Below are 12,737 nucleotides of genomic sequence, written 5' to 3'. Positions count from 1 at the left end.
TCTTTTTCGACGGTTCCGAGGTTCGATGTAAGTCCAAGCGGGCTGATCGCTCGACGTATGTCTTGTTTTGAGCGTCGAAAGTTCGGTGTGGGGCGGAGCTGTAGTGATATGTGATCGGTACTTCTTTGTCCCAGTCGGGCAAGTGAGTTGTCCGACCGGCCACTTGGCTAGCGACACAAGGACGTTGACCGCCTAGATTTTGACTTTCACCATGGCCATGACTCTCTGAAAGGTGAACCCTAATCATCAAATCATCTATATTATAGGTCTGAGTAGAGTCTACAAATAGTCAATGAAAATATCATATTTTTAATTTTCTATCTCATCGATTTTCGGATAAGATCATACGATATTATTAAACTTATTTCCATGGATGTTATATTCACTCTTCCAACAGTAAATTCATTTTGCAACTCTTTTGGAAGAAGCGTCAATATTCCATCACAAATACAAATCAAAACCTTATTTTGTCCTCTCTTTGTATTTTATTTTTTTTTTGAAAAAAAGTGAGAATCTCTACAAGATAAAGATAGATTCATATCGTATCCTACGAGGTACTTTGGTACGACTGCGAAAATATTTCTTCACGAAAACAGAATGGAGAACGATAAACCAGATCTCCCTAAAAAATCATCGTGATTGCAACTAGTCACAGCCCGTGCATTGCCACAAAATCTAAAATAAAGGAGAAAAGATGGCCACTTTTATAGTGACAGTGCTCAAAAGTATCATCCATCTCGTTAACTCCTGATTCTCGTCTTCAATTATCCCCAATCCTGATTTTTCACACTATTTTGACCAAACAGTCTTTAAATTAACAAGTCTAATTAAATTATTAGGCGGCTCATTGCTACAGCGCTTGGCGCCTCTGGATGATCTAACACACAGAGTTAGCCAAACTCCCCGCCACGTTCCTCGACCTTTCGATACGCCGGCGGCCACAACAACTTCCCCACAGGAATCCAAACAGAGTTAAAAACAGAGTAGGCGAAGTGGTGCGCGCGCGGGGCGGCGGAGTGCTACCGTTAGTCCGTCACTCGGTGAAGATGGTGGTGGAGCTGGGGTTCTATCGGTTCCCCAAAGGAGTGCTGCCGGTGAAGAAACTGGAGGAGTGCGGGTGGGTGCAGGAGGAGCCCGATGGTGGAGAGGATCTATTTCAAATCCGCCGTACGTCGGCATCGGCAGGGCCTTCCCCGTCTCCACCTATGTCTACGAGGAAGAAGAAAGGAAATAAAATTGGCTGATGGAATTGACGATCCAAAATTTATCCCATCCTACATTCAACATACATTTAACGTGCCTTGCGTTTACCTCGATTTATTTATTTTATTTTTTTAATTTGTTGAGACTTAATTTGAGAATATTGGACAGTTATAATTGTTAATTTATCCTACGAAATGAAGATTATACGCCATGGAAGAAGAAGATTAATTAATGGCCTGCACTTTCGTAATTGCGTGTATTTCTACGTAAGAAGATCATACCCCGTGTAAAAACATGGAGTGCGGAATCTCCTAGCTGTCACTACACATGCGCCGGTGTGGCTCCGGTTTATCCTCCTGGCGACAGCCACTTGCGCTCGGTGGTGGGAGCTCCACGAGGAGCCCCGTCGGCGCAAACAGCGACGGCCACGTGCGGCGCCCCCACGGGAGACTGACACTGCTCCCTTCCTCACAGCGCGAACCTTCGCCGACACCCCAACCAGCACGCCGGTAACCTAACGATCCTCCCGGATTAATTACCCACCATTAATCCCCCCAAAAAATATGATTAACTAAACACGACCGATAACGATAACTAGATGGATCACGTGCAGGGTTCAGCGGGCAGCCCGCGGGGTCACGTGTGAGGATCCCCTCCCTTCATCCTCTCCACGTGGTGACATCTCCTCACCCGGCCGGGTGGTCATGGTCCCGGCGGCGTACAGCTAGCAGTCGACGCGTCGGCCACAGTCGGGGAGTGGTGGACCGGCGACAGGAGTACGGAGTGAATGTGACTCTCTGTGTCGTCGTCGTCCCTGCCGATGTGGCCTGCGACGGAAGGGAACAACTGGAGCCGCATGACTGGCCAGATATGCATATATCTCGCTACATAGCTGTGTCCTAGTGTCGCCGTTGTTATTAATTCAGAATTTCACCAATATTTTACGAGTGATTTGATTTCCTAGCAGTAAACACGCGGATAGCTAGGATCTGTCTAATCCTAAAATTCTGATCGAGTTGTAGGGAAAAAGAAAAAAGAAAAAGGAAAAAAAGGATTGCCTAGCTAATCCTCGATCCTATTATTCATAATGAAACTAATAATTATTTAAGTGCAAGAAGCATATTGAATTAATAAAGAACATAACAGAGCAGAGCAGAGAAGGATAGGGTCTACAACAGGTGTACGCTGTTAGGACCATTGATCGAACATAAAGTATCGTGTTGCAAGCAGTAGTATACAGTATGAATATATGCTTGCATTCCTCTGCATGCAGGTGATGAACTGTAATGGCAGTCCCAGCTCATCGCCTGCTTATTGTGTTTTTTTTTTACTTTGGCGATTTCAGACAATAATTAAGATGCGTGTCGAAGTCACATGATTAAAGGCAGATTAATGCAAATGGGAGTGGGGAAGTGGAAGCAGGGAAGGAGAGAGAACGGGACCTTAAAGAGGGGCGAGGAGGAGGAGGTGCGACATGGGCGAAGAGCATGAAGGAAGTGCATGAGCCACGCTCCTCATCATTACTGCCATTATTGTCTTCATCATCCATCCCTCAATTAAATGCACCAAAGTCACAAATTCACCATCACTTGTTGCAGCTTTCGATCAACAGCGCCCATTCTCATCCCCACTAACCAGGACAGCAAAAAGGAGGAAGAAGAAGAGGAAGACGAGGATTTTAAAGACTTCGGGTCTTGTGTACGGACGACTGCGTTGTGTTGCTCAGTCATGGCGCCGGAGTGGGAGATGGCAATGGCGGTAGATGCAGGGGCGGGAATGGCGGCTTATTATTCAACCAGCTCACGCTCTGTTCCACCGACGAATACTGCACCCGTTTACGGCGCCTTTGTTCCGCCTGCCGCCGCCGACGTGTCTTACTTTTCCAGCAAGAAATCGTTCTCCTCTGCTGCTTCGGGCACCAAATTGTACTCCGAAACGCCGACGGATCCACCGACGTCCGTCGTCGCCGGAAGCAGCTCCTTCTACTCTGTTTTGCAATCGCAGCAGCAGAGCTCGCTCGACCTTTATGTGCCAGTTAGTAGAGCTTAAATTATACATAGCTTTGGGTAGAGAATTGGTTGTTGATTGAGGTAGTCACTTGAACTCACTGGTGCAGCAATGCGAGGACGCAGCGGAGCTAGAGTGGCTGTCCCAGTTCATGGAGGACTCCTTCTCGGACGCGCTCACTGATTCCGGTTGGAGCTCAATCTCACCGCCCGCCGCCTGCGTTGCGCAAGTCCATGCGGATCCTCCGGCTGCCACTCGCGGAGCTCGAAGCAAGCGGCCAAAGGTCACCGCCTGGCAGCCACAACCGCTGAACTCACCGTCCTCCTCCACCTCTTCATCCTATGAACTTTCTCCGTCCGAGCCGAGTTCCTCCGCCGGAGCCTGGAGAAACGGGAGGGGGAAGAAGGGCGGAGCGGCCGAGGACGGCCCGGCGCGCCGGTGCACGCACTGCGCGTCGGAGAAGACGCCGCAGTGGCGGACTGGGCCGCTGGGTCCGAAAACTCTGTGCAACGCGTGCGGGGTGAGGTACAAATCCGGGAGACTCGTGCAGGAGTACCGCCCGGCGGCGAGCCCCACCTTCGTTCTCACACAGCACTCCAACTCCCACCGTAAGGTCATGGAGCTCCGCCGCCAGAAGGAGCTCCTCCACCGCCAGCAGAGCGACCCTTCCTCCGGCGCGCTGTCGGAGCTTCTATAAAGTGAATGACTATGGTGTCTGCTGAGCTGCCGGCGCCGGCGGCGATACCTCCCTTTCTTATCTCTAAATTTAGTAAATTATGCTCTTAAAACTCTTCTGTCATCTTCAATAAGAAAGTAAGAACTTTCTCCTATTTTCCCTCTTTGGTGTCAAAATTCCCATTCAGGCTTAATCCAGAATAGATCATGCAAAAATTAAAATCGTGATAGATCTTTATAATTAATTGTGGTTGCTCTGAAAAGTCTCCTAAACGGAATAAATGAGGGGTGGCTCCGATCACGTGACGCGCTCCCGGCGAGGCAGACTGCAATTCTGACAGAGGAAAACGAAATGCAACATTGTCGTCATCTGTCAGCAGTGAACCACGGCATTTTCCGGCAATAATTTCTAAAAATTTTACCAGCTTGATATCGTAATTCCATTCTTTCAGTTCAGCTACAGAGAATGGCTTGTTGTAACGACAAACTGCAGCTCCCCTCAGGAACTTGCATGGTGGAGACAACCTGTTCAAACATGAACAGGCCAGCAAGAGGACCAGCGACATGCCATCTACAGGAGCTTAATGATGAATAGGTCAACCATACGCTCCAGCAAAAGTACATGTTCATGAGATTGTAGAACCAAGCACTCTAATCAGTCCTGTGGCGGCCTTAACAGTATGATAATTTGGTTTATGGATTGAATTAGTCTGTTTCAGCGTAAAAGTAGTATAATTTGAGATGTTCAGTAAGTTTGAGTATGACTTCCCAAATTAATCGATCACAAGTTAACAAGAAACAAACAAAGACTTATTATTCACTTGTTCAGTCCTGTTCTTCAATTAAACAAGTTCATTTTTCACGTCAACAGATTCTGCATCCAGTAGCAAGTTCTATGCAATTCACAATTTCAGGAACAAGTACTGGTTCAAAAATATTATATTGTGTAAAGTCAAAAGAGAATTTTTAAATCCATTTTCTAGTAAACTTATTTTGAATTGGAATATAGTAAGTACATCGTCTCACCTATCCATTAATATTTTAATTTTATTATGACTTTAACACCATTGACTTCAATGCTTTCTTTCTAACATGGACGAGGGAAATTTTGTTTCTGAATTCTCATCATGTATATTGATTTAAAAAATCTAACGTTGTATATTTATTGTTATGAAATTGGAAAATATTTATTATTTTTGTGAATGCGCTAAATTTATTATAAAATTGAGAAAATGTACATCAATTATATTTTTTTAAAAAAAAAAATCTGATGAAACTGCGACTGATAATTGACGTCGCAAGTTTGTCTTCAGGTCAGACTATCAAACCAAGCTGTTGCTTATATCCAATTCTCTAAACTAATTGATCTATAAGTCAAACCTTATCGCTCTGAATGAAACAAGAATTAACTTAAAATGGGCGACGAAAAAAACAAATCTACAAAGCAATAGTCCGCCGAGAGACGTGGAAAAACTTGACTCATCTTCTTAAATTTAAATGTTTTATTTTTCTTTAAATTAAGGGGTGAAAGATAGTTTTCAGTGTTAAAAATAGAGAGTAAACTGTCAAAACTCTTTGACTGTTCGCATAAGGTCTTGAATTGACTGGTGGTCGATATGACCAGCTGACAACGATTGGATGCAGGCGATGATGTTTCTACGAAGCATCAGTTGTGGAAATCTCGTTGAGATTCTCTACTAGCCAAGCTAACAACGTGGGCATTCAGCCCCCTTGGACAATACGATCGACATCATAAATAAAATGTAACTAAATCCATCGACACAAATTAAGCGAAAACGATCTTCAATAGCCTCGGTGAAATAAAGTTATTATTAAAATTACAGGAGGTTAAACTAATGAAATGGCCGGAGAGAAATAGGTACTGATGCAGTGATGATGAAAGATCTACCCTACGAATATGGTAGAGATTAAAATTAAGACGATCAACGTACAGATAACATCGGCTGAGCAAGGGAAACATGTCCCGATCGGGGGAGAAGGCCACGATCCGCTGCCTCCTTTGACATGGAGAAGAGTCAAACGATCGACGCTTAATGAATTATTAGATGTTGAACGGAGGAGAAGACGAGACAAAAAAAGAAGAGGGTGCTCAAAGAAGGGAGCTGGAGCTTGTCTTCCTTCTCGTTGCCTCTCGGATTGCATCATACTGGTGGAATTTTCCGGGAATAAGGGGGTGCTCAAGCACACCCTCGCTCCCCCCTAGATCCGCCACTGGAGACTAGGTGCAGAAGGTGAGCCGAGCGGCTATCCTGCTCGGCCAGACAGAAGAGCTTGACTAACATAGTTTAACTTCGATCGAGCGGCTACTCCACTCGGTCTAGCAGCAGGGCTCGACGGTGACAAAGTGGAACTATGATCGAGCGGACACAGGTGCAGAAGTAGCAAGGTTCTACCCGATCGGTGGGGGCACTATAGTGGCGAGATCTCAACCGATCGACCAATCCGCTCGACCTAGCAGTACACTCCCTCTGATATCCATCGACATCCTTTTGGGAGTTGATATCGTCGACACCGGGTATGGACAGCTAGAAGATCATACGGCGAAAGTTTCCATTGTCACTTCAGAGATATGCTCGATCCGTTAAGGTACTGTATCAGAGACACTTTATTGATAAGTATTTTCAAGGAAAATTTTGAAAAACGTGCTTGTCTTAGGAAACGTGCACGCACAGTACATGAGCTTTATATAAAAGGGGGTCGAATCATCGATGGATATATGCAATATTTACTATTTGCGTTACAGTCTTCTTGTTGTTCCACTCTATACTTTATCGTCGATGACTAATTTGAGTGTCGAAGGGTTAATGCCAAAGACTCTTTCCCTGAATCGATATTGACGTAGTTTGTGTTACAAATCCGAATGAAATCTACAGACAATTTGTAGGAGTGCCACATTCATATCTCCGATTTTTTATGTTTTTGATTTTCAGACAAGATAAGGTATGAGAAGAACCATGTGGAAAAATTTTCACTTGAAAATATTTGCACGCGATGTATAGCGAGATTGTAAAATATTGGTGGGGATTCGTGGAAATGAATAGGAATGCTCTGTGAGCGAGGATCAAAAGCTTCCATTGAGTGAGATTCGGATATGGTTATCGAATCTTATAGAGAAAAAAAATTTACACTGAGCGATAAGCATTGGGAATTATAAAGAAGGCGAAGCAGGTCACATAATCTCCCGCTTCTTCGTCTTAATTATGAGCTTAAATGGCGGTGGTAGCGCAATCTGCAGTTCGCAAGAGCTCCTCCAAGTACTCTGCTCCGAGATCTTCCAACTCCACCAGCTCTTCCCCCCTTTTCGCTTTCACCTTCTTGATTCCCGATCTCTTCGGCCTCCTCAACGAGTTCCTCCGCTTCAGCGCCACCACCGGCGACACGCCCTCCTCCAAAGCCTCCGCGCCGCCACACCGCCCGCCACTCAGCGACTCACGGACCCTCTCCACGGGAAAGTTGAGCACCGCGTTCGGCCCCCGCAGCGCGAACGCGGCCTGGTCGTAGGCCAGCGCCGCGGCCTCGGCGGTGTCGAACGTCCCCAGCCACACGCGCGCGCCCTTCCGGGTGGAGTCCCTGATTTCAGCCGCGAACTTGCCCCACGGCCGTCGCCGCACGCCTCGGTACGGCTTCGCCTTCTCGGCCGACTCGACTTCCTCGGAGTCTTTGCCCGACGCCGAGCGAGCGCCCGCCGACGAGGTGGCGGAGGAGGAGAAGGCGCCGAGCATGCTGAGCAGGAGCATCTCGTCCGGGTCGTTCTCGTCGAACGGTAGAGGGAGGGCCAAGCCGAGGGAGGAATCCATATCGCTTTGCTGCGATTGAGTGCTCGATTAGTTGGTGGCGGCTCGCGCCTATTTTTATACAAACTAATCGAAAGAAAAGGAAAGGAAACGGAGAGGAAATGGGGGTGGGGAGTGAGTCTGGCGTGGCTTCGCTACAGGATTCGGAGGTGACGGCAGGGATCACGCGAGCCAATCCCAACGGCAGCCACGTCGGACACAAGTTCACCTATGCTTTGTTCAGTTCTTGATGATTTTCTACGCCTTATGTTTGGGAGGAGATATGCGGAGAGAAGGGAAGGGTAATAAGGGAGGAGAGAATTTATTTTTGTTTGGAATGGAGTGAGGTCAGAAAGGGAAGGAGAGAGACGGGTAAGTCCAGGAATGATAAGTTTTTCTATGAGTTTGGGGTCTTAAAAAGTTTGAAATAGGGATGGGATTCATGATTTATTCCATAATAGGATGAGTTGGGAGATTTTTTTTTTTTTTTTTTTTTTTTGTATGAGACATATTCTTTGATTCCGCTTAAATCCCGTTCGGTCGGTCGGTCCTCTTTTTTTTGGACGGTCGTTTGACCTCTACGTGGCGTTGACTCCCCTCAAAGGGGGTCCCGCGTTCGTACCGCCGGATCACTTGCCTCCCCTTCAAGTCTAGTCGAAGGAGGCGATTAGTCCGACTGACTGGACCATCAGTCACGCCGAGCGGCATCTATATGCAACTATCCTCCGCTCGGCCCCCACGGGGGTAGCTATAACGCCAGTCAACGCCAACATTCCTCGGTATCTTTTCGAAGTGTTCGCCAATCTCCATCATTAAGGTCGAGCACGCGCTCATTAAATGCGCCCCGGTAGCTGAACGCCACGTGGCGATGCTGTCGTCATCGTACGCCGGCGGCGTGGTGTCCGACGGGATCGAGGCGGTTCGAAATGGATGGTCCGATGCGTGCTTCGATTCTCGTGCCCTGCATCCGACGGTGGAGGCCGCTCGGGTCCAACCCTATAAAGCCTTCGCATTCTCCCCCAGCCGCATCTTTGCCTTCGCGTGCTCCCCAGGTTCTCTATCTGAGCTCTCCGGCGATCCTGCTCTTTTGTTTTCAGACGATCTCCGGCGTTCTTCCCTCGACCTTCCGTTTCATTGTAAGGTTCTCCTACTTTCTTTTTTGGTTAGCCTTGTGTTTCTTGTCGAGTTCTCGTCCTTTGCGCGCTGTTTCGTCTATCATCTTCTTCCTTCTACCATCTACTTTTCTTCGCCTTTTGTGCTTTCGTCCGCTCGGACAATGGCTAGTTCCTCTCAGCCTCAAGAACAAACTCTCGGCCCATGGTATACTACCCTGGAGTCGCGCTTCGATCGGCGTGACGTCGATATTCTGATGGGAAATTTTGATATCCCCTCTGACTTCGAAATCATCCTACCCTCCCCCTCCGCCCGGCCACACAAACCGCCGCGCGGAGCTTTCTGTGTTTTCCGCGACCAGTTTACAGCCGATCTGCGATTTCCAATTCATCCCTTCATCGTTGAAGTTTGCAATTTTTTCGGCATTCCGCTCGGAAGCCTAGTCCTTAACACTTTCCGCCTTTTATGCGGCGTTGTCGTTTTGTTCAAAATCCACAATATCCCCCTCCGACCGGAGGTTTTCTACTATTTCTACTACCCTAAACAGTCCGAGCTGGGCACTTACTGTTGGTTGCTACTCGGAAAACCTAGAGGTTCCACTGTACAAAAATTTTGTACAAAGGTCTGAACCTTTTCCTAGCTACCATGTGTTCTTTTAAATTAAATTTTGGATCGCCTGTGGAACTTAACACGTTTGATCCAAAACTTAATCTATTTATTCTTTTAGGTTTTGACTTGGATCTCCTGCGGAACTTAACACGTTCGACCCAAATCTCCTTAAGTTATTAATTCCATTAAATATTAATTTCCATAATTGGTTCCCAGTACTGACGTGGCGAGGCACATGGCCTTCTTGGATATGGGAGCAACCACCACCGACTAGACAAAACCTTTTATAGAAATCTAATATTTAATTTCCTAAAATAACTTTAGGTTAACCGAAAAGAACAATCAAATCACAAGGAAAAGAAAAAACAAAAGAACACAACATCGAAAAACATATTCGAAATACTAGAATCGTAAGCCTCTTGTATTTGGTATTATTTCCATAAATAACTAGCATGATGCGGAAAGGAAAAATTACTAGTTATACCTTCTAGAAAGACCTCTTGATCTTCTACCGTATTCCTCTTCTAACCTCGGACGTTGTGTGGGCAACGATCTTCCGAGATGAGAAACCACCAATCACCTTCTTCTTCCTTGCAAGTTTCGGCCATCAAAACATCTTCTAGGATGAAGAGGTTCGGCCACCACCACCATGCTCCAAGGGATGCTAGAAACGAGGCTTGCTTTCTCTCCTTCTTCTCCTTCCTTGATCCGGCCACTAACAAAAGCTCCACCAAGAGGTAAGTTTCGGGCAACAAGAGGAGAGGAGAGAAATAGGGTCGGCCACACCACCAAGGAAAAAAGAGGGAGAAAAATAGAATAGAGTCGTTAGCTTTGAAGCCTCCTCTACCCCCTCTTTTATAATCCTTGATCCCGGCGAATAAGGAAAATTTAATAAAAATTTCCTTAATTCTTTTTCTATTGAAAAGGAAAAATTATTTAATTAAAAACAATTTTCTTTCTCAATTTTATTTGGCCGGCCACACCAAAGCTACAAACAAGGAGAGTTTTAATTAATTAAAACTTCCTAATTTGTCTCCAGAAATTTATAAAATTTCTCCAATAATTTAATCCCTTCATGATTGGTTTATAAAAAGGAAATTTAATAAATTAAAATCTTTCTTTTAAACATGTGGATAAAAAAAAAGTTATTAAAATCTCTTTTAATCTACAAATAAGGAAAGATATCAAATATTTTCTCAATCTTTTGTAGAAACTAATAAAAGAGAATTATTAATTTTTAACCTTTCTTTTAAATCATGAACATGGTTAAAAAGGAAAGCTTTCTTAAAATTTAAAATCCTCCTTTAATCAACAAATAAGGAAAGATTTCAAATTTTAAACTCTCTTTTAAACATGTAGATGATTTACAAATAAGGAAAGTTTTTACCAAAAATTAAAACCATCCTTTTAAACTACAAATAAGGAAAGAGATTAATCTCTTCTCTTAATCTTTTGTAGAAAGTTATAAAAGGAAATTTTTAATTTTTAAACTCTCTTTTAAAATCATGATATCCACATAAGAAATAATTTTAATAAAAATCCTTTTAAATATTCTAGTGGCCGGCCACCTAAGCTTGGGACCCAAGCTTTGGCCGGCCACCTACATGGCTCATCCACTTGGTCTTGGCCGGCCCTAGCTTGGGTTCCAAGCTAGCTTGGCCGGCCCCATTGGATGGGTAAGAAGGTGGGTATGCGATGGGTATAAATCTCTATATACTAGAGGCTACGATAGGGACCGAGAGGAGGAATTGGTTTTGGTCTCCCGATGTGTTCGCCCCGACCACACAACTTAATTTCATCAATAATAATTCATTCCACTAAAGAACTATTATTGAACTACGCACCAATCCCAAATTACATTTTGGGCTCCTTCTTATTATGAGTGTGTTAGTCTCCCTGTGTTTAAGATAACAAATGTCCACTAATTAAGTAAGTTACTGACAACTCACTTAATTAATATCTAGCTCCAAGAGTAGTACCACTCAACTTCATCGTCATGTCGGACTAAGTCCACCTGCAGGGTTTAACATGACAATCCTTATGAGCTCCTCTTGGGGACATTCTCAACCTAGATCACTAGGACACAGTTTCCTTCTATAATCAACAACACACACTATAAGTGATATCATTTCCCAACTTATCGGGCTTATTGATTTATCGAACTAAATCTCACCCATTGATAAATTAAAGAAATAAATATCAAATATATGTGCTTGTTATTATATTAGGATTAAGAGCACACACTTCCATAATAACTGAGATATTTGTTCCTTCATAAAGTCAGTACAAAAGGAACGACCTCAAATGGTCCTACTCAATACACTCTAAGTGTACTAGTGTAATTATATAGTTAAGATAAACTAATACCTAATTACACTACGACCTTCCAATGGTTTGTTCCTTTCCATTATGGTCGTGAGCTACTGTTTATAATTTATAAGGTACTGATAACATGATCCTCTATGTGTGACACCACACACCATGTTATCTACAATATAAATTAATTGAACAACTACATTTATCATAAATGTAGACATTTGACCAATGTGATTCTTATTTCTAGATAAATGTTTATACCAAAAGCTAGGCTTTTAGTATACACTCTAACAATCTCCCACTTATACTAAAAGACTAAGCTGCCATATCTGCTGCCATACATCTGATTCCCAACCCTTCAACATGTCCATCAAAAGCTCTTGCCTTAAGGACCTTAGTGAAAAGATCTATAGGTCATCATCTGATGCATTCTAGGTAGCAACAACTTCTCCTCGTTTATACGATTTCTCGTATTGAGTGGTACTTGCGCTCTATTGTGTTTACTTACCTTTATAGACTTATGGTTTCTTCGAGTTTGCTACTGCACCAATATTATTACAATAAATTGTAATAATCTTTGGACAAACCAGAAATCATATCTAAGTCTATCTTGTGGTTATTGAGTCATTCAGCTTTTATGGCTACCTCATAGGCTTGCCATATACTAAACTTCTATGGTGGAGTCCAGAAAAACACCTATGCTTATCACTCTTCCATAGTTATGACTTTAGCTCCTAAAGTAAACACAAAACCCCGAGGTTGACTTATTATTGTCCCTATCCGATTGGAAGTCAAAATCCATGCAACCCACAAGGACCAAATTAACTGCCTTGTAAGCTAGCATATATTCTCTAGTGCCTCTAAGGTACTTCAATATATGCTTTACTGCAATCCATTGTCCTTGTCCAGGGTTACTTTGATATCCGCTAACTATGCCCTTGGCAAAGCAGATTTTTGATCTCGTGCATAGCATACATTAGGCTTCCGACAGCCGAAGCATAAAGAACTGCCTTTATTTCA

General features: G+C 44.1%; 2 protein-coding genes across 2 annotated transcripts; one reads left to right on the top strand and one right to left on the bottom strand.

Annotated features, from left to right (window-relative positions):
• The first annotated feature begins 2,455 nt into the window (after positions 1 to 2,455).
• LOC121978239 (GATA transcription factor 4-like) lies at positions 2,456 to 4,047 on the top strand. The gene is made up of 2 exons (XM_042530614.1): positions 2,456 to 3,237; positions 3,320 to 4,047. The coding sequence occupies exons 1-2, from the start codon at positions 2,764 to 2,766 to the stop codon at positions 3,905 to 3,907; spliced, it is 1,062 nt and encodes a 353-aa protein (XP_042386548.1). The 5' UTR covers positions 2,456 to 2,763; the 3' UTR covers positions 3,908 to 4,047.
• A 2,916-nt stretch (positions 4,048 to 6,963) lies between these two features.
• Positions 6,964 to 7,745, bottom strand: LOC121978247 (ethylene-response factor C3-like). The gene has a single exon (XM_042530621.1). The coding sequence runs from the start codon at positions 7,701 to 7,703 to the stop codon at positions 7,113 to 7,115; it is 591 nt and encodes a 196-aa protein (XP_042386555.1). The 5' UTR covers positions 7,704 to 7,745; the 3' UTR covers positions 6,964 to 7,112.
• Between the last annotated feature and the right edge of the window lie 4,992 nt (positions 7,746 to 12,737).

This window comes from Zingiber officinale, chromosome 1B (assembly GCF_018446385.1).
Source record: "Zingiber officinale cultivar Zhangliang chromosome 1B, Zo_v1.1, whole genome shotgun sequence".
NCBI classification, from domain to species: domain Eukaryota; kingdom Viridiplantae; phylum Streptophyta; class Magnoliopsida; order Zingiberales; family Zingiberaceae; genus Zingiber; species Zingiber officinale.
This window is presented reverse-complemented; position numbering and strand designations above follow the sequence as displayed.